The sequence below is a fragment of the Microtus oregoni genome, unplaced genomic scaffold, assembly GCF_018167655.1.
Source record: "Microtus oregoni isolate MIOR12 unplaced genomic scaffold, Mior012 000103F_ref0000194, whole genome shotgun sequence".
Classification (NCBI taxonomy): Eukaryota; Metazoa; Chordata; class Mammalia; order Rodentia; family Cricetidae; genus Microtus; species Microtus oregoni.
In genome coordinates, this window is record NW_024544717.1 from 2,099,958 (window position 1) to 2,123,463 (window position 23,506).

Below are 23,506 nucleotides of genomic sequence, written 5' to 3' on the forward strand. Positions count from 1 at the left end.
GTACCCACCACCATGTGTAGCTCAGGCCTCCAGGTGTTCGGCACTGCTGGCCAACAGACTATTTAGGTGGGGATGTTTCCTAGGTCTGCAGAACAAGGAGCTCCACAGAACAACAGAACGTGTTATCTCATCACACAGGAGGTGGGAAGCCAGAGACGGGGTCTGGGCAGGGCCAGAGCAATCCAAAGTCCCCAGGGAGCATGTTACTTTTTTTCTTTAGATTTTTATTGTATTTTCTGTATATGAGTGTTTGACCTGCATGTATATGCACCCTGTGCATGCCAATGTTTGGTGTGTGCGTCACCATGTTGAGCGCTGGGAGCCAAACTCAGTCACAGTCTAAGAACAGCAAGTGCTCCCAACTGCTGAGCTATCCTTCCAGCTCCTGTTGTCTTGATTCTGTTTCTTTTCTTTTCTTTGAGATAAGGTTTCTCTGTGTAACTTTGGTGACCTGTCCTTACTCCCTCTGGAGACCAGGCTGACCTCACACTCACATAGATCCACCTGCTTCTGTCTCCCAAGTGCTGGGATTAAAGGCATGCTCCACCACCACCCAGCTTTGATTCTTTGTTCTAGTTTCTACTCAATAAAAAAAAAATGATAATTTTATCCTCAAACCCTTTCACAAAGTCAGGCAGTGGTGGTGCATGCCTTTAATCCCAGCACTTGACAGACAGAGGCAGGTGAATCTCTATGAGTTTGAGGTCAGCCTGGTAGACAGAGTGAGTCCCAGGGCAGTCAGGACTGTTCCACAGAGAAATCCTGTCTTGAAAAACTAAAACCAACCAAACCAAAACAAATAAACAAAACAAAACAAAACAAAATCTTTCACAGTGGACCGGACACCTAAAGTTCTGTTGTTAAAGGCTCATAAGATTTAGATAAGCATGAAGAACATGTGGGCTTCTGCTCTTTTAAAAGATGTTTTGCCTTTTAAGAATAAAAGAAATAACCCAAATTTGTACCTCCAAAAAGCTAGATGTTAGGGGAAACCAGAATTTCTCTCACAATGTCTGCCAGGCTCTGTGGAACCTTCTACAGGTACCACTGGGGTTAGCTTCTTGGTGGCAGGTTAAGGGAAGGATATGCGTGGGGTTCTGGTTATGTCTGGGTTATGACCACTTTGCTGTTCTACCTGGCAGGTGAGCCAGTTTGTCAACAACTAGCACCATCCCAGGTTCAGAAATGATGGCTCGGAGATACCTTGAGGATGTGTGTGTGTGTGTGTGTGTGTGTGTGTGTGTGTGTGTGTGTAGGGGGTGACTGCTGAACACCTGCCACCTACCTGGCCAGTTCAGGAGCTGAGGACACAATGGGGTACTAGGGGAAGGGGACACTATCTATTAGGAAGCTGGCTCTTCCTGCTTCATGCCTGGCTGCTGTAGGACAATGAGGTTTCAGGCATTCTTTCTTCTGGCCTCTTTACTCTTTCCTGGATTTTCTGACTTTGCTACAATGAATGAGTGTATTCTCTTATCAGAAAACAGGAAATAGGGGCAGCAAGATGGCTCAGTGGGTAAAAATGCTTGCTGTGCAGGCCTGGCAGCCTGAGTTTGGCCCCCAGAGTCTACTAAAGGTGGAAGGAGACTACCAGCTCCACAGAGTAACCCTCTGCCTTCACACACGCTCATGCATGCACGTATACATATGCTAAATTAACATGAAAAACAGGGAACAAACATTCGAGGAGGGGGAGGAGGGAATGAAAATGTCTGTAGAGATGCCAAAGACAGCATCAGATCCCTGGAAGCTGGAGTTACAGGGAGCTGGGAGCTGCTTGACGTACGCATTGGAAACCAGACTCGGGTCCTCCAGAAGAGAGCAACAAGTGCTCTTACCTGCTGAACCAACACTCCAGCTCCAGGTGACAGATATCTTTCAAAGATTCATACCCATAAACAATTTCAAACACACCCAAGGCCATTGTGCTTTGTAATTGTCAAAAAAAGATGTAGGCTAGTTGATCATGGGGCCCATGTCTATTACCCAACACTTGGGAGGTAGAGGTAAAAGGAATAGGAGTTCTAGGTCAGCCTGTACCTGTGATGTTATCTCAAAGAATGAAGAAAGGGAGGGGGGACGGACAGAGCGACAGAGGGAGGGACAGAGGGAAGGAAGGAAGGAAGGAAGGAAGGAAGGAAGGAAGAAGGAAGGGAGAAGACAGAAAGGGTATGAACTAATGCTCATTCTACAGATGGGGAAACCAAAGCTCAGAGAAGGATGCATCTGGCCCAAGGTCACGTAGTTGTTAGGATTAGCCTCCTTATGATGACCTGAAGAGTTCCCTTCTCTTAGCTTTCCAGAGGCAGCCTTGTGTTTTCATTAGCGGGAGGGAGGCTGCTCCCAGATAAGCTGGGAGGTAAGAAGGTGACCGGGTAACTCAAGGGTGACCAGAGGCTTAATACGCTGGGGCCTGCTAAGCTGCTTTGATACCTAGCACCCACACAGTGGAAAGGGCAGGCCTCTAGGGCCTGGGCTCCAGACAAGTGTGACAGCCTTGCCCGCCCTCCGTCCCTTCCTCCCCCATGATGCCCTTACTTATGCTAGACCAGCAGCTGCTTAGTCTTTAGCAACCGTGGGGTTCCTATGCCTCAATTCTGACTCTTCCTGTCTCTGCTGGGCCTGGCCTCTGGGGGCTCTGAGTAAGCCTCTGCCCCTTGGGGGATGGGGTTCCTGTCTCTTTCTCCAAGTCTCAGTGAAAGAGTGACAGTTTGTGGCCTGCCAAGCACCCCAGCGAAGGTATTCTTTTTTGTTGATGGAGGAAGGTCATTGGCTAATAAAGGAACTGCCTTGGCCCATTTTATTGGTTAGAGGATAGGTGGGAGGAGTAAACAGAACAGAACGCTGGGAGGAAGAGGAAGTGAGCTCAGTCTCTCGACAGCTCTCCTCTCGGGAGCAGACGCCTGAGAGAGACGCCATGCCCCGCTCCCCGGATGAAGCTCCGACCCAGGATGGACATAGGCTAGAATCTTCCTGGTAAGCGCACCTTGGGGTGCCATACACAGATGATTAGAAATGGGCTAAATTAATATGTGAGAATTAGCCTAGAAGAGAATGGGCCAAGCAGTGTTTAAATGAATACAGTTTGTGTGTTGTTATTTCGGGGCATAAGCTAAGCTAGCCGTGCGGGCGGCTGGGGTGCTGGGGACGCAGCCCCGCTGCTCTTATTACTACATTTTGTGACCTAGGGAGTTTGATTAGGGTTTGCTTACAGGAGCATAGACAGATAACTAATGGTTACACCACAAAAGATGGGGTTTCTCAGTGTGGGGAGGGGCCTGAAAGTTCTTCCTCTTCCTGGGGGTGTGTGTGCGTGTGTGATTCTTGACTCCTCCAGGGTAGGAATTCCAGAGGGATGTCTCTGTATCCTCTAAGACTGGCCAGGGCTCATCCAAATGCGGGCACAAGAACGACTCTGACCCTGGAGGTTGTTTGCAGATCTGCCACTTTACCAAGGCCTGGCGCACCAATGAGGGTCTGCCCTGAACAACATGATCCATCCCAGATCCTCCAAAATGGTGAGCCAAAATGACCCTTTATTCTTCCTAAATTAACTACCTTTAATTTGTGGATGATTGGAGAGTGATTTGGTCCAACACAAATCTGAATCCTAGCAACAAGTTCCATTAGGAGTTATGGTCTTACACCAGGCGCCCATGGCTTGATGCTGTGTTCCCTGAGCCCATAGCAGTGACCCTGCTCATTGGGACCTTGGTAGCAGACGCTGGCCTGCTTTCTCCAGCTTGCCTTTGCCGCGCTCCAAGTTCTGGCTTTTTCACCTCACCAGTCACCATTTATGCCTCCCAGTCCAGGGTAGCCATGTTTCTCCTGTTGTGATAGTCTTGGAAAAATCTGTCAGTGTCCCAAGTAGCTCATGGATGCCATCTGGAAAAAGCCTCTACCCCCAGATATTTCTGGATCTTGTACTCTGAGATGAACCATGACCCATGGGCTACACCCTAATTTCTTCAATAAGTAATGTTCAGCAACACTTTCAGCATTGTGTTCAGACAGCTCGTTCCCCCTCTCCCTCCCTCCCTTCCTTGCTTTCTTTCTTCTTTTCCCCCAAGACAGGGTTTCTCTGTGCAGCCCTGGCTTTCCCAAAACTCGCTCTGTAGACCAGGCTAGCCTCAAACTCACAGAGATCTGCCTCCTATGTGCTGAGATTAAAGGCATGCACTACTCTGTCTCAACAAGGCATTTCCTAATTTTAGCAACCTGGACAGGCTGTGGAATTGCCTGCAAAGCCTCAATCCCCTAATCCTCTGCAAGCATCCCCTAAGTGGGAGAGAGAGAGAGAGAGAGAGAGAGAGAGAGAGAGAGATCCCAAAGTAGGTAAATTTTATGAAAAAGAGAGATTCATTTAACTCACTATTCTGCAGGTTCAAGGACATGACATCAGCTCAGCCAGGTCTGGGGAGGACTGATGGTAAGTAAGTACATGGGAGGAAGTAGTGGTTCTCAATTTTCCTAATTCTGCGACCCTTTAATACAGTTCCTCATGTTAGGATGACCCCCCCACCATTAACTTATTTCACTGCAACTTCATAACTGTAATTTTCCTACTGTTATGAATTGTAATGTAAATATCTGATATGTGACTGCTGTAAAAGGGTCATCTGAACAACAGTGCTGTGACCTACAGGTTGAGAACCACTGGGAAGAGGTTACATCTGAAAACAGAGAGACTCGGGTCCCACAGTCTTTTCCCAGGAGACCTCCAGTGAGGTAAAGACCTCCCACCAGAATCTACCTCTTCAAGGTCCCACCCTTGTCACCTTTCTAAGGATTTGGTCTTTGATAAGTGAGGTTTTGAGGGAGTTACCAATTTCCACATCATAGCACCCCAGTTTCCACATCATAACATCCCAATTTCCACATCATAACATCCCAATTTCCACATCATAGCACCCCAATTTCCACATCATAGCACTCCTTAAAACTCTCCTGGCACCCGGAGGCAGTGGCACATGCCTTTAATCCCAGCACTCGGGAGGCAGAGACAGGCAGATCTCTGTGAGTTCGAGGCCAGCCTGGTCTACAAGAGCTAGTTCCAAGAGAGGCTCCAAAGCAAACCAGAGAAACTGTCTTGAAGAAACAAAAACAAACAAATAAAAAAAAACCATCCTGGACCTCACTGAAGCCCCACACCTCACAAATCACAGCAGTGGCTTCATCTGAATTTGCAGGAAGACAGGAATCTGAGGACTCCATTCAATACTTTACACCTGTGTTAGCGTTTGGTCCTTTTCAGTCTTGCTCCTTAATTGCTTTCCAAATAAATTCCTTGAGCCTGAACCATATTGCAGGATCTGCTCCTGGGAGGAGCAACAAGGTCCTCCTCTGTAAGTGGGAAAGGACAGAAGCTTTCCGGTGAGGCTCTGCAAGGACAGAGGACTCAGGCTCCCCTGACTCTCTGAGGTGGTTGCTTTGAGATGAGAAACTCTCTCCTAGAAATGGATGGGCTTGGGGGATACCAATAGTTTTCCAGTTGTCTTTTGGAGATAGGAGTTGCTTTTCCTTCAAAAGGGGCAATAATTTACATCTTTTAAATTTTGATAAAAAATGGAAAGCTGAGCTCCTTTTCGGGATGGAGACACATGAGGAAAAGAGCCATAGTGTTGGTGCAGGGCTCACAAGATCCCAAGACTAAGCTTCCTGAAGGGTGGGTGTGGTCCTGGCGGTGGCGGGGGGGATTCCTCACTGAAGTGCTGTGAGCCTGGGTTCTGAGTGTCTAGAGAGTCTAACAGCTGGGCCCTGTTGGCCGTGGCTGTGTGGGCAGGTCCCCTGTTTGTTGGAGGTCTAGTCCAATAGAAACAGATGTTCTGGTGTCTCTGCCTGAGGTGCAATCAGAGCTCAGCCTGGCCCCCTTGCCTGTTTGGAACTCAGTGACAGCTTCTTTCTTCTGGCTCCAAAACGATCTGAACTCATGGGTAGCTTACTGCTCCTGTGGTCACATTACCCTCCATCTTGGCTGGCAGTACTATCCTGAGCCAATCCCCGGGACTGGAGGAAACTGGGTACTTGCTAGTCCCGCCCATGTCATGGATGCAGAGTGGGGAGCCCACTTCTTAACATATTCTTTTTTTTAAATATTTATTTATTTATTATGTATACAATATTTCATCTGTTTGTATGCCTGCAGGCCAGAAGAGGGCACCAGACCCCATTACAGATGGTTGTGAGCCACCATGTGGTTGCTGGGAATTGAACTCAGGACCTTTGGAAGAGCTGACAATGCTCTTAACCTCTGAGCCATCTCTCCAGCCCTTCTTAGCATATTCTTGCCTTTCCCAGAATTCCAAGCTGCAGTGACACTTTCCCAGCCTCCAGTGGTTCTCGGAGATGATTTGTGTTCCTGAGACCTGTTGGCACAGTCTCCTGTTGTTCTGTGTTTTGCCCCAGCTGGTCAGAGATGGCTGAGTCCAATCCCTGGACAGCAAACAGGGAAATTAAGCACAGAAGGAGCAAAGATGGCAGAGATTGTGGGTACCATCCTCAGAGACCTCTGGGAATGCGTCTACCCAGGGCAACTTCTGGGTATGTGTTCCCTACGGCCCAGCAGGAAGCGGTCTAGAAGTCCTCAGGATCCAAAGGCAGAAGGATAGGTTGGGCAGTGGTGCAGGGTTTCTGCGAGGCCATGCCCTGTCCCACTGGTGGCTAAGAAACAGATTTACAGAGGATTGCTGGAGGCTGTGTTTGAGCTCCTACCTGGGAGCAGGCACCCAACTCAGACACTCCTGGTCTGGGCGGACCAAGGACGCCTGGAATGTGTAGAATGTTGGTTGGGCTGCTGCTTTCCCAAAGCCTGCCCTGGTCTGCTGCCTCCCACCTTGTCTCACCCAGACCTGCCGCCCTGGCATCGGGACACCTCAGCAACCAGCGGCAGAGCACTGGTCTGGGAGGAGGAACCTGTGGTGTGGGTGGATCCCCTCTCCTCTCAGTCTTCTGACTGATAGCGATGGATGCGCATGGGAGAAGCTTGGTGGGAGGACTGGCTGGCAATGCTGAGAAGAGAGACAGGCTTAGACCACACCCATGGATATCTGGTCCCATTCACGCCCCTGAGGAACCCTGCAAGGAAGACAGTTCAAAGTAGCCACTGAAGGATTTGACCGTGGAATCAGCACGCAGCAGCCTCGTGACTGCCGGCCAGGCCCAAACTTCTCCCTGCCATACCCCTGAGACCTGTCTAGGGACAAAGCTGAGCATCTCCCTTCCCTGGACACCCAGTGCCTGGACTGGTTGCTAAAGGGTAACAAGAGACATCTTGGAGCAACTGGGGCTTAATGCCCAAACCCCAGAGACCACACAAGTGGCAGGAAGAGTTGATGGCCAGCATGCCAGGAAACCTAGAATTTGGCAATTTAGGTTGTGGGCTAGCCCTATTGCCTCTGTAGGAGAGTGAGAGGCAGACACATTTGGAGCCTGGCCCACTGGATCCAAGCTCCTGTCTACCTAGGGTGTGGTCTTAGGGTATGGTGGCCTATCTGGGACTCAGTTCCCCTGTCTCTACAGTGGAAGTTGGTATGAGCAAGAGCTGCCTCTGATGCCTTGGGAACCCTGGTTGAGTCAGGGGAGTCTAGACCTCCTTAACCCTCAGAAGCCTCTATTTTTTTCCATCTGCCACTGAGAAGTCCACAGACAAGCCATTCGGGGGCCACACTGAGCCTTCCCAAGCTGCCTGCAGTTATTCACTGAGCTCTCGCTGCATGCCAGGTCTTGCTCTGCAGCAGCATGCTATGTGTAAGCTTATGTATATGTGTGTGTTCATGTGGGTGTGCACATTTAAACATGCATATGCACATGTGTGTGGCGGCCACAGGTCACCATCGGGTGTCTTCATCAATCTCTCTCCACCTTATTTTTTGAGAAAGAGTCCCTCACTGAACCCAGGTTCAGTGGAGTTCACCACTTTAGGTAGGCCTGCAGTCCAGTGAGTTCCAAGGATCTGTTGATGTCTGCCGTCCCCAGCACTGTGATTGCAGATGTCCTCAGTGCTCTGCCATACCTGGCTCTCCTGTGAGGTCTGGAGATTAGAACTTAGGTCCTCATACTTGCTGAGAGGACACTTTACCCACTGAGCCATGCCAGCCCACTCTTGGTGCTCCAACTGCACATGGGGCAATAGAACAAACAAGAAAGCTAAGAGTCAAACAGGAAGGTGGGAGGCCTAGGCTAGACAAGACTAGGTCTCTCACAGGCAGCCATCTAAGGTCTCAGGAAGAGCCCTGCCAATGCCCCAGCACAGGCAGCAACAGGTGCAAAGGCCCCGAGGTGGCAGGAGGCCAGCCGTTTCTGCAGGCTGGTAGGTTGAGCGTGACTTGGGGTGGGGGAACGATAGTGTCATCAGGAGAAAACAAGGGTGGAAGTGTGACAGGGCCGGGAGCCACAGGCAGTATCCAATACCTCTGATGTCCATGTGGCATCCAGTACTCCCACTCCCCTGTGAGACTGGCACTCAGGATGGGTGGCAGCAGTGCCTGGTATGTGAATGAATGGGTGACCAGGGAGTGAACCCCAGCTGGCCCTCTCACTGGGTGACTTCGGGCAGGTGTACTCCCTCTCTGTGCCTCAGTTTGCACCATGCAAGCTGAATTATGATTCTGACACCCGGCCCATCCTAGCCTGCTGCAAACTGACCTCTTTTCCTTGGGACGGTGAGGATGAAGCCGGTGCTCTGGGGGTAGTGGGGCTGGAGTGCCAGGTGAAGTGGTTGGTGGGCTGAATGCTGACACAGCAGTTGGCTTTTGCCCTCCATGTGGGACCCTCCTCTCCATGGTTTTATAATATTTCCTCCAAGTGGAGCTGCAGATGGTTGTGAGCCCTTTGTTGGGAATCGAACTGGAATCCTCTGGGAGAGCAACATGACCTCTGAGCCGTCTCTCTCGCCCTTTTACACTATCTCCTATGCACACGGACATGGAAGCCTTTTTTGATGTTGTCCTGAACTGTCACCTTGATGGATTTATAATCTCCAAGAAGACAAGCATGTGCCTGCCTGTGAAGGTATTTCCAGAGAGAATTAACTCATCCTGAATGAGGATACCACTATTATCCCACAATTTGGGATCCAGGACTGAATTTAAAAAAAAAAAAAATCGAGCTGAGCAAGCAGCACTCATTGCTCGCTGTTGCCTGGCGATGGAGGTAATGTGACCAGAATGTGACCAGAATGTGACCAGCTGCCTCAAGCTCCTACTGCTCTGCCTTCCCTACCCTGAAGGACCCACACCCTCTCACTGGGAGTCCCACCCCCCAGCCCCTTCCTTCCTTCAATTGTTTTTTCAGACCAAATGAAAAGGTAAATGATACAGAAAACTGGTACCAAGGAGTAGGGCTACTGCTGTGTTAAACCTGCCCATGTGGTTCTTGGGCCTTTGGAATGAGCTGGCAAGAGGAAAGTGAATGTCAGAACTCAGAGCTGCAAACTAGAGAGGCCTAGGATTCTCCATGTAAATAGAGCTTTCTGGTAGGAGTTCAGAGGACCAGAAAGAGGGGAGAAACTGAGAGGGCCTGGCTCATGAGGTTTTAGAGGAGATCAAGGACTCTCTGGGGAACTGGACTACACAGCCAGTGTGTGGTATTCTGGCCAAGGATCTGGCTTCTCTGTCCGTGTTCCAAAAGCTCGCGTGAGGCTGAATTCAAAGGTAATAGACCCATTTGTTTGATGGAGCTCACTGTTTGCTCTCCTAAGTCTACAGTAAAACAAAGCAGAAACTGGAGTAGAAAAATATTAAAAAGTGTGCAGCCTGGTGAGCAAAGGAATGTGAGGGAGCGAGGGAGGCCGTGTTGGGAAAGCAGTTGTCATTGTTAAAGACAGTAACACCCTTAAAGAGAAACCTCAGCTCATCACTAGGACAACAGGGAAGAGCCCACCCATGGAAGGCTCCAGCTTGCAGACCACAAATCCGCAAATCCGTTTGAGAGGAGGGAGCCTGGCCTGTGAGTGCCACTGAGGTTTCCTGCTTGCAAACAATCACCTCGAGAGCGTTTCCTCTGATTAGGCCACCCTGGTACTCAAGCAGCCACAGCTGGGGTTGAAAGGAGCCAGACTACATCTGGAGCCGGAAGCAGAACTTAGACACAAGGGTTTCAGCGTTTGGGAGGCTGGCACTGAAGTCCTAGAAGGCAGCTGAGGCCAGACAAGGTGTGATGTGGCCAGATACTCTTCAAATGAAGAGATGTGAAAGACCACCGTGTGAAGTCGTGAAGGTAGGGCCTAGATTGCAGACTGAGGCTGCCAGGACTGAGATGCCTCTTGAGGAGAGCTGCAGGTATGGGGTGGAAGGAAAGACAGGCTAGGTGGGCTGCAGGAAGCAGAAGTGGAGGGAGGGGATACCCAAAGCTGCTGGAGCCTAGATGATGCCAATGCTGGATCAAGATTTGGTGTTTATCTTGCTGGGTTACAGTTTTGCTTTGATTCAGTCTTACTTGGTGGCCTCTCTAATCCTATTTTGAAGATTTGTTTACGTGTGTGTGTGTGTGTGTGTGTGTGTGTGTGTATGTTTTCACATGCACAAAAGGGCATCGGATCGCCTGGAGCTGATGTGACAGGCAAACTGTGAATCACCTGACAGGGTGCTGGAAACTGAACTGTGGTCCTCTGTAAGAGCAGAGACTGCTCTGAACTGCTGAGTCTCCTTTCCGTGCCCCAGGGCTCACTTCTGAACTGGGAGGACTTATTCTGTACCACTGCATATTAGAAGAATATAACTTGTATTTTTTTTTTTTTTTATTTCACAGGGCCTCACAGTTAAGAGACTGCCTGAGACTCAGCAGAAACTTTGTGCTTATTATACCTTGGGGAAAATTTGGAATTGGGAAGAGTTTGCAAATCCTTTATGAAAACGAGCAGGAGGTTCCGAGGGTGGAATACTGAGGTTTAAAAGCGATGCATTTGACAAGGGGTGGACTTGTGATGGTTGGTGTTGTCAACCTGGTATGATTCAGAATACTAAGATGAAAACATTTGGGCTATGTCATTAGAGTGTTTCCAGAAAGGTTTAATTGAGAAGAGAAAACAGACCCTGCATGTGAACAGCAACATTCCTTGGCTTAGGGGCCTGGAATGAATAAAGAGGAGAAAGTGGGTGGAGCCCTGCTCTCTGACTGTGGATGGAATGCAGCCCACACTGCTGCTACCATGTTTTCCTCAGCATGACGAATTGTAGCCTCAAACTGCAAGCCAAACAAATCCTTTCTTCTGTAAGGTGCTCTTGTCTAATATCTTCTCAGGGCAACAAGGGGCCCCCAAACTGCAAGCTGACAAGTCCACACCCTGGGGGCAGGATACACAGAGGCATCCTCCTCAAGCTCTGCTTCTTCAGAGGATGGGCACTTGGCATCCTTGAAATGCAAAGGCCAGAACTTCTACGAGCAGGAGGAAGCAGCAGAGGATGGCAAGAGACTGAAGGCTTGTGTCTGTCTGGTGCATCTGCCATGCAGTGTGCCCAGCCAAGGAAGGTGCCTCCTTCCTTTGTTGTTCTGCCTGGGCCACCTTCACCACTGCCCCATCCAGAACTGGGTGACAAAGGACTTCACTGCCTTGAGTAGCCTCATTCCTCCCAGTGTGGAAGTGTTCTGTCTGCTTTGCTGTTTCAGCTCAGCATGGCGAGTCCAAGGCTGCTTGCAGCAATCCTCAGGCAGCCCATGCCCAGCCCAGCTGGCTCTTGCATAGACTCAGCTGGGTTCTGACCCTCGCCTGCACCCCTGTATTCTGCCCACCTCGTCTCTGCCCCTTACGTCTTCCATCTGCCCCTTCCACCTCACTTCTGCTCCAGCCTGCTTTACTTTTACCCTATCCTACCTTACCTGGGGCCCCATCTCACTTGAGGCCCCACCTCATCTGTGCTTCCCAATGCTACCTAGAACCAGCACCCATTATCCCCTCACCCACCAGGTGGTTGCCCTTTTGCCTGCCCAGTTGTCTCCGCACAGGGCTGTGCTGATACTAGAGAGCTGGAAACCTGAAGGACCAAAAACCCCGTCATTGATCTCTGAATTTCCTGTTCCTCCAGAGGCAACACCCTGAGTCCCACGACCTTTGTCACATCCCCGCATCTTGACTGGCAGCACCCCCATCCTGACGTATGGCTTAGCTGCTCACCCACTCCCTACAGCATCTGGGATACAGAACCACTCTCCCAGACAAGTGTGTGGTCCATGCCATTTTGTCTCCTGCACCCATCATCCCTCTGCCAGTCACCTTCCTTGAGGGGAATTCTGCTAAGAGTGGATTTGAAGGTCCCTAGGCTGACAGCCAGCATTTATTTATACTGACAAGCATGGCACCTGCCCACAGAGAGACCAGTCTGAAATCCCATAAACCTGCCACACAGGGGTGAGGGCCTGCCTCCCCACAGTCTCTGAGTGTGGCTGTTTGGGAATGGTAGGATGAGAAGGCCCTTGCTCCTTCCCCTTCAAGGGCTTGGCAGAAACGGTAGATGAGCAATGCTTCAGGAGAGGATGGGGTGTGGAAGTGGAGCCCAGAGGAGCGGAGCCCAGGTCATGATCCAGCTCTCACAGCGGATAGATGGACAAAAGTCAGGCCAGGTTACAGACATCTCTGCCTTTCCCAGAGTGACATCACACCAGGTTAGACATGCTCACCCCTGGGCAGTGCCCACCCGATCTCCTTGTGCCTTTTGAGGGCTGGTATTATCATCCAGTCCACTCAGATGACATTTGATAGTTGGTAGTGGCTGTTCTCCCCTGCTCTGACCACAATGCTGGGATGGGAGCCAGAAGCCCAACTCTTGTCTAAGACCTGTTGAGTGATCTTGGGCCCACTGCTACACTTCTCTGGGCCATCAGTCCATCCTCGGTGGTCCCAGGAGTTCTTAATTGCTTCATGTGACATCTACGGTCACTCAAAAAGAACACAGGCTAACAGAATAGTGGAAACGCCAGCAGGAGGCTCTGCTCATGGAGTGTCAGTGCTTGCTGAGGCTTGGGGCTGCGCGGCACCAGGTCTGTCCCCAGTTGTGTCCCCACAGACAGCAGTGCCCAGAGCTTCCAGCCAACTCTGCTGCAGCTTTGCGGAGGGGGCGCTCAGCCACCAGGTCCGTGGGCCCTGATGTAGCTTCCACACACATCCTGTCTCCAGCCCCTCCTCAGGGTCAGGCACCGTTATAGTACAGCCAGAGAGAGAGATGGAATGCAACAGTCTGCCAGCCTGCAGGAGAGACAGGGGGTCAGTGGGGCCTCCAGCTCATGCCAGTGGCCACACAAGCAGGTCACCATGCCCAGGCCCACATAGTGCAGCCAGTCACCAGGACAACTGCAGACAGGTTGCTCGACAGGCTTTCGGGTAGTTCCTGGGAGGAGCTTTTGTCTGCTTCAGCAGACCTCCCCAGACCCATGGCTTCCCTCAGAACCCCTGTGCCAGGGTAGGTGAGGCAGGATAACTCTTATAACTTAGCAACGGGAGTTAAGAGTAGCCGGACAAGGCTCAGAGTGCCCAGATGCATCTGCCTGAGATATATGAATGAACGAAGGGTGAGTATGTGTGGGGAGGAGGGTCCAGCCTCTGTGTCCTTTGACTATCCGGCTCCCACTCTGACATTAGAGACCCGTCTTCCATGAGAGGGGAGCAGAGAGTTATGCCGGGCATTGGAGAAGTGTGGGCCCAGGTTCTATGACTAGAGTGGTCCAAGTAGCCCAGACCTGCTATGGGCACTTCAGGCTTGAGGCTCTGCACTGTGGTAGCAGAGTACATCTCATAGTACATAGGCCTGGACATGAAGAGGGACAGGGACACATACCTGGCTGCCTTCCAGCAGGTCCAGCACCTGGGGATCTGACTCACGGATGTCTGCCCACACGTCACTCCAGGCTGTACCATTGTCAGACAGACGCAGGGTGCTGCAGAGCCGAGGATGCACAGATGGAGGCTTCTGGAGACAGAACAATAAATAGGGTTGGGGGTAGCCTCACCTGTAGTGATCTCTGTCATCTGAGGAGCCTGGGCTGGCCCAGGGCCCATGCTTGGAAGGAAATGACCACAGAGATATAGCTAAAGCCTGGATATAGGTTGAGGGCAACTTTATATGGGTCTAAGGGTCACTGGAGGTCAGTGGCAGGTCATGTGGTCTCAAGTAGTGTTTGGAGCTGGGCACTCTTGGGAGAATGAGACCATTCCAGGTTAAGACAATGAAGTATCAAGGGGAAGCCAGGTATGGTGCTATGTGTTTATAAACTCAATAGTAAGTACAAGAGTGTGGGTCATGAGGTGAAGGGACCACATACATTATACCTTACACCTTCTACTCACCACACATACACACACACACTTTCCACATCACATATGTATACACACACACCTCATGTATGCCTCCTGTAGACCCTGCTTCCCTTTTGACATGTTGTAGTGCTATCACAGAAACAAGACTCCTGAGCCACATGAACATGATTCCAACACCTCTTGCTGGGAAATGGTTTTCCCAAGACTCAGTGCACCCTCCAAGGTCTTAGACCACATCCTCAGGACTCCCAGAATGCATCTCCAGATGGAGAGTGCAGAGTATATAAGCATATCAGTAGATGGGGCCAGAGCCTCACCGTCAAGGCCACTGCCGCCTCAGTCCTTAACAGCCTTTTGTCCTTGACTTCCCAGATAGATTTACCAGCCAGGGAGTTAGGAGCTTTGACAGTGGCTGACCCTAGCCTTCTTGGACCATCCCACACCATCTTTGGGAGGGAGACTGACATCTGAGAGAACTCCCAGGAGACCACAACAGCACCGAATCAAGTGGGGACAAAGGAGAATGTGGTTTTCCTGGAAAACAGAGGCTTCCTTTTCAGGGATGTCCTGCTACTCCATAAAAGGGACTGGGTCTTTAAAGAAAGAAGTCTGGAAAAATAGCGGCCACACTCAGGAAGAAGAGGTGATAATGGAGAGGAGCTGACACCCCCAAACCTAACCCTACCCCATCATTAACCACTATCATGCACACACACATCTAAGGTTCTGCCTGCCCCAAGCTGAAGGAGGGGCTCCATGAACCTCAATGCCTAGAATTAGGGGCAGTTTGATGCTGCACCTCCAGTCAGTCCAGAGTGGAGCTGACACATTTCCATCTAACTCCTAGGTTACACGTGGTTCCCAGGCTCTAGACCTGACTAGTCCTGAGAAGTCTTCAGACACACATACGCTCCAAGTATCTTTCCCTGATTCCAGACCTGTGGGCCACATTGGGCTGTCCCCTTCATCTGTCCTGGCCCCAGGAACCAGGGACACCCACCTCTGCACTCTCTTTGAGCTCAGTGGGAGTCTCAGAACTAAGGTTTGCAGGGACCAAGGGCTCTTCCAGGAAACACTCTCGGCAGACACGGTTCTGCTTACTGTTCTCAGCCTTGAACTCTGAGCACTTTCGACAGATGACCTGCAAGAGAAGAATGCCCTTGACCATGCATGCATCCTGAGCAGATGAAGAGGAAAAACCTGTAGAGGGAGAGGAAGAGGCGAAGCTTGACCTGGGATGCTGGAAGCCACATCTAAAGGCAGAGAGTGACTTTAGTCGGACCTGCTTGCCTTACCAGGACCATCCAGAGTTCAGAAACCCTGTAGAAGAACATGGCCCACTCACATAAGAAGACCCAGGACACTACCATTAAGAAAATCAAAGCCATGGGGTATAGCTCAGTTGGTAAAGTGCTTCCTGTTCAAGCATGAGGATCTGAGTTCAGATCCCCAGGGTCTGTGTAGAAGCTGGGTGTAGTGACTTGGCTCTACAGTCCAAGTGCTGGGAAGACAGAGATGGACAGATGATTTGAGCTCACTGGCCAGCCAGCCTAGGATCTTTCCTCACTTCAACTGCAGCCCAGGCCTGGGTAAAGCAGCCCTCACCCTCACACCTCTTCCATTCCTTTTTTTTTGTTTTTTGACAGGGTTTCTTTACATGGCCCTGGCTGTCCCGGAAGTCACCCTATAGAGAACTCACAGATCTCTACTGCACAGCCCATTCCTCTCTTAATAGAGACCACAGATTCCAATTGTCTTCCAGGTGCTCCTACATCAGTTGCAATCACTGCAACCCACTGCAACTCTGCTAGGAACCTCCTGGTCTTGGTGACGTCTTTAAGCCCATGCACTTGGACTGGAGCCCCAGCCGGCAGGCTATTCGGTGCTCTCCAAATTCCTCTTGTACTCATCCATTCACCCATCCAGCCTCCTCTTCATCTATCATGCATTTACCACCCACTCATCAACTCCCATCCATACCTGTCTATCTATGCACTGAACAACCATCTATCCATCAATCTACCATCCCATTGTTTAGATATTTATCTATGCACCATCCACTGTACACCCATCACCTGCCTATCTATCTATCTATCTATCTATCTATCTATCTATCTATCATCTATTTATCATCTATATATCTACCATCTATCTATCTATCAATCATCTATCTGTCTATCTATCTATTTATCTATCTATCATCATCCATCCAAAAATTCATTTTTTTATTCTTCCCTCTCCCCCACCCCAGCCAGCATGGTGCAATTTTATGAAAATGTGTAATCAGAGAACACCAGTCTTCACATCCTTTGAATGAATAGCTTTAAGTAAGTCTGGGTGAGACACAGCTCTCTCTCTCTCTCTCTCTCTCTCTCTCTCTCTCTCTCTCTCCCTCCCTCCTCACTTCAATCCCTCCCCCAGATGCAACTTGGATATCTAAGTCTAAACATACTTAAACCATTAGTTCCTTCTTCAAGGAAACTTTGAAGTAATGACTCAGTTGCTCATTCCCAGGAGCACGGACTTTGGGGTGGAGTGAGGGAGACACCAGTCAGTGGTGGCCCCTTATGGCATGATCCCATCAGACCTTGCTCACCATTGGCTCACTCCCACCATGATCAAGCCCTCCACTTTCTCCTGCCTCCTCAACACCTTACATAGGACAGCATTCTCACCTCTCTATTGCAGGACAGAAACGCTACATTTTACTCAACTGCCAGCTGGGGCAGTGAATCTCCAGGGCTAGCAGTATTCCAGCTGGAAGGAATATTGTCATACATCAGGGCTGCCCAGAAACCAGCTTCTACATCAGAGGGTCACACTCATATACATCTATATGTAGGGGACAGTGTGCTGGTTTAAAGGTGAAATGTCCCCCACAGGTTCATGTGAGAACACCGGGTATCTGGTACGGTTTTGGAAGATTGTAGAAAACACTGTTAGAGGAAGTAAGTCACTAGGGGTAGGACCTACTGTTTGATTGCCCACCCCCACTTCCTTCCACTTCCTGCTTCCTGACTGCAGATACAACATGACCCAGATACTTCATACCCCTGAGTGCCATGCCTTCCCCACAACAATGGATTGTGTACCCCCAGACTGTGAGCTACAATAAAGCCTTCTTCCGTTAAGTCGGTTTCCCTCAGGTATCACACGTCACAGAAATGAAAAAAGTAGCTAATACAGGATCTGGAGGAGGCAGCCTTGCCAGGCCACCATGTGGCTCTTGGAGCCCCCCAGCTGTGCACATGACAACTCTCAAGAAGCACATGCCACCCACTAACAGTAGCTGCTGCCCACCCTTAGAACCTGTGAAGACTCTGTGAGTAGCAACCTGGCCTCCGTCTAATCCACTCCCCCACCCTTGCCCCATGCTCACCTCTCCACACAGCTTGCAGCGATGCCTCCGCTTGGTGATAGAGTTGAAGGTCTCACCACAGCTCTTACATCCAGGCTTCTCTTTGTCACGTCTTGTTTTAGAGGACAACTTTCTGGACTCGATCTACAAGAAGACGAGTGGCCATTGTCAGCTTCAGAGTGTGAGCACAAGATGACACACTGTGGATCAGGGTGGGGGGTTAGCTAAGGATTCTACAAGTGGCCATGCCCAGAGCAAAAGTGGCATCTGCAGAAGGGAATAGGCAGAGCGAAAGCAGCTGCACCCCTTCCCGGCTCCTATCCCAGGGACCACCCAAGTACATCACGCAACACACCATGCACTGCCCGAAGGAAGGTTCCAAGAGGTCAAGACAGCTTGGCTGGTGGCTTTGTTGGGTATGTCTGAGAAAAATACTCTGAGGCAAAGCAGAGGAAAGTGGTTTGGACAGGCACCTGCTGCCACAGCCTTGAGTGTCCTTGACTGCAGCCCAGAGGGATCATGTGACCTCTAGATCCTCAGGGTCATCTGTGTTGAACGCTTGGGGACAGACACACCATGAACACACATGTGCCTCCACACGCCTGTGTGCCAGTCCTGCAGAAGCAGGTCACGTGACCAAGCCAGCTGAGGTTGTGCTCAGACTTGACCTCTTGCTGCCCACAGCCACTGCCTTCTTCTGTCTTGTGAGTCCTTGCTCCAAGGACAAAGTTGAAAGCTGGCCTTGACTTCCTCCCTCTGCAGTGTCCTTACTTTTCAGGTTCACTGTCAAGCTTTGTGTCCAGTGGGTGAAGGGCAGGCACGCCAGACCTGACGTGCAAAACCCTCACTCCCAAGAGCTCTGAGTCTTTCTGCCTCCGGAAGTGTATCTTTCACCTAGTCTCAGGAGCCCCCAGCCCTACATAAGACTTTCCCATTGTGGCGTCCTCTCGGGACTGCCTAGACCAAGTCACAAAATGACCCAGCAGTCTACTCGGACACAGGCTAAGAACACCAGGTCCTGTTGGAAGTGGTTCCGACAGGAGGTCGCCTGGCTCAGCTGAAGCTAAGGCTGGTCCCTCTATTCTTCTAATGGCAATTCTGGTCTGGAGCCTAACGGCAGGTACAGAATGGGGTCTTATGGAGAAAAGGCAGTTCCAGTATCACGGGAAAGCTGTTGACTTCTGGGTGATCAGGGATAGTGCTTCTATGGCAGATAAGATGGGGCTGTGTATCTCTCACAGTAGGTCTGGAGCTCTGGAGGGGGCTTTCAGACTGTCAGTGTGTGTGTGTGTGTGTGTGTGTGTGTGTGTGTGTATGTAATTCTGTTAAGGCAACTGGACTTTTTAACAGAATGAGGAAGCCTTTGAATTCTGCAAGGGTGTTTGCAGAACTTCCTGGATGGGGTTTGGCTTCTCTTAGGAAAGAGGGCCTAACAGAAGCTGTGTGTCGGAAGGCACAGGGCACATGCCCAGTACACTGAAGGGATTTATTTTCCTGTCCAAAAAAGCCAAGAAGCAGTAAAAGTCTGGCACCCATGGTTGAAACCATTTTGATTGAAAATGAAACCTTGCTTTTGAGCTTCTTGTAGGTTTCCTCTGTGGTTGACCCTATCATGCTGTTCAGTGCAGGTCCATAGACGCCTCAGAACCATCCTGAGCTCACCAAAATCTCAGCTCAGCTCGGCTCAGCTCAGCCCAGCCCAGCCCAGTGCAGGAATCAAGGGAGAAGCCCATGGCCATACTCTACTGGGGTACCCGTTGTTTGTGGGCCTGTTTGTTGAGGAAGGGCTGGCCTCAGCTTGGTTTAGTGAGGAGAAAGGAACAAGGACATCAGAAAGTGAACACTGTGCTGCTGTGGCGTGAATGTTGTGAGCCTGTAAAAGACTCTGTCCTAGGTCAGAAGCAGGAAAAACAAGTGAGAAAGACCAGGCACCAAGTATGGCCATGGTGCCCAGCAGGTGCGGTGACCATGTTGTGAGATCCAGGCAGGCCCTGGGTATGGTTTAAGGCCTTGACTCTGGGGCTCCCAGCTGTCCCTTCCCAATCAAAGGACATGGACAGCTAGCAAAAGCAGCCTGTATTTGGTACCCTAGAGCTTCCCCATCTCGTTCTCAGAAGTCAGTAAGGCTGCAGTAAGCAAGACTCACCCGGGGCCTCAAACCAGAGCCAACTGTAGTTCCTTCCAGCTGTATCCCCCTAATCTTGGTTCTGACCCCCATGGAGCCCCAGCTGTGAGATGGCTCACTTGCAAGCCCCACTGCTAATGTCCTCAGGGCAGTCACAGGCACTACTGTTCCTATAAACAGTCTCTACCTCTACCTTGAACCTCTGCCTGCCTGCAACTCCTGGAGGCTGAGGGTTCCCTTTCCAGAGCCTGTGGGCTTAGCCTTAGAGACTGCACAAACAAAGAACTGGTGATTTCCTGGACCTGGATGTCTCAGCCATCAGCTGGTCACCAGAAGTGGCTCCATGAGCTGACCCCAGGGCCAAGGATGGGACAATGCAGGAACAGAGCCCATGGCATCATCAGGAAGATGGTCATGGACACCCATCCTGGCTGAAAGATGTGGGCCCGGCTTGGGAGAATTTCAGACTATGAGTTCATGAACTGCTGAGCCTGGCTTGGCCAGGTGACTGTGTGTCCCTCTGGAAGCTCAACTGTGGTGCAGCCACAGCCACATAACCACAAGCTTCAGGAAAGAGACTAACAGGATTGCAAGGCTCTGGGTAAGACCAACCTCATTTATATCTATCTATCTATCTATCTATCTATCTATCTATCATCTACCTACATATATATATATATATATATATATATATATATATATATATGAATTGTGTACATATATATTAGCAACTCAGAAGGTTGACACTAGGTTAGGTGTCATGAGAATGAGAAATATTTAACAGGAACCCTGAGACAAGCCATGGGGCTTTCTGGATGTAGGTAGAGCTGACAGTAGGTACAAACGCCTGGCGCCTGGCGGAGCCAGCGGGGACCAGAACATTGCCAGTAGGTGGCAGGAACAGGCAGACTAGAGCAGGAAGGCACTGGGGGTGTCTACATGTTTGTTTCCCCCTCGGCTGCATGCAACACATTTAGACTTCCTGACTTCCAGTTTCAACAGAGCTCATCCTTGGGGTTCCTGTCTGCTCTGTAGTGGCCAGACTGCAGCAGCCTTTCAACAAGGGGCCCTCCTCTTGTTCCATTCCTTTTATTTCAGGGTTCGCCTTGCTCTTTCCTCAGAAGGCCTTATCATGTCTCAGCCCTCCCTCACCTCACAGCGCTCTCAAGGTTGCCTGACCAATGACCAGTATGAGCTTCTATCTGTGGGGCCTGGGAGAGCTGCGGTCACAAGGAGGGGAACAGCAACATTCAGGGCCACCCTGAGAGGCTTTGGCTGCACACTGTGCACTGGACTCATTGCCAGCCACACCAGCCCTCCTCTGTTCTCTATCCCAGGTGGCTCTGCCTACGGTCTGTCTCTCGCCTGTTTCAAGGCAGCTCACCCGACTGACCTGAACCTACGTCTTTAGGGGAACAAACCCCAGCAGTTATAACCTAAGAAGGTCTTAGTCTCCGAGCTGCAGGGCCAAGTCACCAGCTGTTCTGAGCCCCATTCAGGGCTCCAGTGCAAGGAGATCCAGGCTATATATGAGCAACTGAGAGATGGAGATGGAGACAGAGGAGAGAAACATAGAACAGACATGGAGAGACAGAGACTGTGAAAGAGAGACGTAAAGACAGAACAAGAGACAAAGAGAAAGGGGGGGGGTAAAGAGCAGGAACACTGGGAAGGGAAGAAGATGTGCAGGAGAAAACAGGAAACTGTACCCCTATGGTACTGTCAAAGGGCCCAGGGAGAAGAGCCTATGTCTGGGATGGGCTGGAGACATCTTACCAGATGGCGCCAGTCACTCCCCTAATGCAGTAGTCCACCAGGACCCAGCAAGCCGCTAGGCAGAATCATCACTGCAGGCTACAAGGGACGCTGTGCCCCAGAATTGCCCCTACTACTATTGTCACAGGTGTTTGTGAATGCCAAGCCCCAAAGTGATGCTCTGGCTTGGTTGCTGGTACTCGGTCCACAGCAAGCATGCATGCACCTCAGCCTATCACACATCCCCAATTAAAATAAGGACACCCCCCCAGCTCCCCCTCCGGGATCAGTCCCTAGTAGATAGGCCCATGTGCCCAGTTTCCTGGCCCTGAGGACACAAAGGGTGAGAGATGAGGTGACCACGGCTTCCGGGAAACCTGCCTGGTATGAGGGACAAACATGTCCTTCACATTGCTGTCCTGGGGAGCTGGCACTTCTTTACTGCACATGTTATCAGGGTGAAATTTGCACACAGCAAGTTTATAAGCGTGCACACAGAGATCAGATGGCACGCATAGTTGTGCGATGTCTACAGACAGGCTCCCCGTGGCCTCCACCTTTGGTACTTAAGTCACCAGTACCTTGCCTCAGGTGCAGCCTCACATCTGGACACCCAGGCCCAGAGAAGGCAATCCTCACCCTCCAGGATGCCTTGGTTTGACCCCAACCCCAGCACCTCCCATTACTGCTAATCCATAGGTATCAATCACTCACCCCAGCAGGACCCCCATTACTGTCAGCTACCCCTGTAGTTTCCACGGAGCTGGCACTCGTGATCTGGAAGAGAAGAGAGACCAGTGTGAAGTGGTTCTCCAGTCACATGGCACGCCCCGTGTGGCGGAAGACATTTCCTCCACCTAATACCTCTGTGTATCGAGGGATAGTGTGTGTGACAACTGGTCTAATAAATGCTGGGACTCCAGGAGCTACACCACTCCCTGAACTGAAGGCACCTGGGTGTCAGCAGGTGAGGCTGACTTAGCCTACCCTAATCCTGATACTGAAAAAAGTCACACGTTATAGAAGGATGAGGTGGTCCCTGAGGATGCTCTCCCCATCCTTGTGGTCCGTGAACACTCTGCAGGCTTTCTAACGCTCCGGGCCCTGCTGACTAACAACAGCCTGCTCTGTACCCTTTGTCTCTAAGTTACTTGCCCTCAAGGAGCTCACAGGATCCTTCTAAGAACGCTAACCTTTCCTCAAAAATATATCCAGGGCCAGGTGGTGGTGCATGCCTTTAATCCCAGTACTCAGGCAGAGGTTCGAGGCCAGCCTGTTCTACAGAGAGAATTCCAGGACAGGCTCCAAAACTACACAGAGAAAACCCCGTCTTGAAAAACAAAACTAAACAAAATCCCAGGAAAAATGGGAGTAGATTTGATGCAAATAATAAGGAAAAGGCAGACCCTCTGAGGGCAGGAGGCCAGTCAGCTGGAGGTGGGTATAGACTGAGGAGTTAGGAGGGGCCAGGTGTTCCCTCCATATGTACCTGGTGCACGTGAGCAAAGCAGCCCATGAAGGTGCGGGGGAGTGTGTGTGGTGGGGAGGGGCGCACATCACTGTCCCAGAGGACTTCTCTCCAGGAGATTTTGGTGCACCCTCTGGTGCAGCCTCTAAGGCTGCCCTCCCACAGGGCAGAAATCATCTTCCACATCCAGTCTGCTCTCTGATTCTGGGGAAACCCCAACGTGAGGGATGGATGCCCATCCCCAGTCCCTGCCTCAGTCACCTCTTCTTATTGTACCCTTGGGGCCACTCCACAAGGGATGGGGAACCATATACTCCTGGTACTACTGGCAGAAAGGTTGGAGCTGATACCTCAGGGGTGCAGGAGAGTTTGGGGAGAAAAACATAAACACAAAAAGGCATCCACTTGCTATTCCAAGTGGAGTGGAAGAGGGGCACCGTGACCTGAGAATATTTGTACCACTGCAGTGACCTGGGGGTATCACTGAGCTTCAGAGGCTCAGTTCTAGGAAGAAGATAAGGTTCTTTGTTGCTCGTGGCTATCTTGATGATGAAA

The 23,506-nt window shown here is 50.7% G+C and overlaps 1 protein-coding gene across 3 annotated transcripts in view; it reads right to left on the bottom strand.

Annotated features, from left to right (window-relative positions):
- Positions 1-11,462: 11,462 nt before the first annotated feature.
- Positions 11,463-23,506, bottom strand: part of LOC121443246 (FYVE, RhoGEF and PH domain-containing protein 3) — a 56,985-nt gene continuing 44,941 nt past the window's right edge. For 2 of the 3 annotated variants that reach the window (XM_041644930.1, XM_041644931.1), the window contains exons 14-18: positions 22,198-22,260; positions 17,625-17,747; positions 15,246-15,386; positions 13,767-13,898; positions 11,463-13,177 (exon numbers count right to left, since the gene is read on the bottom strand). In XM_041644930.1, coding sequence (XP_041500864.1) covers positions 12,926-13,177; positions 13,767-13,898; positions 15,246-15,386; positions 17,625-17,747; positions 22,198-22,260 — 711 coding nt within the window. In that variant the 3' untranslated portion in view covers positions 11,463-12,925. Of the gene's footprint in view, positions 13,178-13,766; positions 13,899-15,245; positions 15,387-17,624; positions 17,804-22,197; positions 22,261-23,506 lie in introns of all 3 variants that reach the window. The other variant, XM_041644932.1, reaches the window with a different exon arrangement.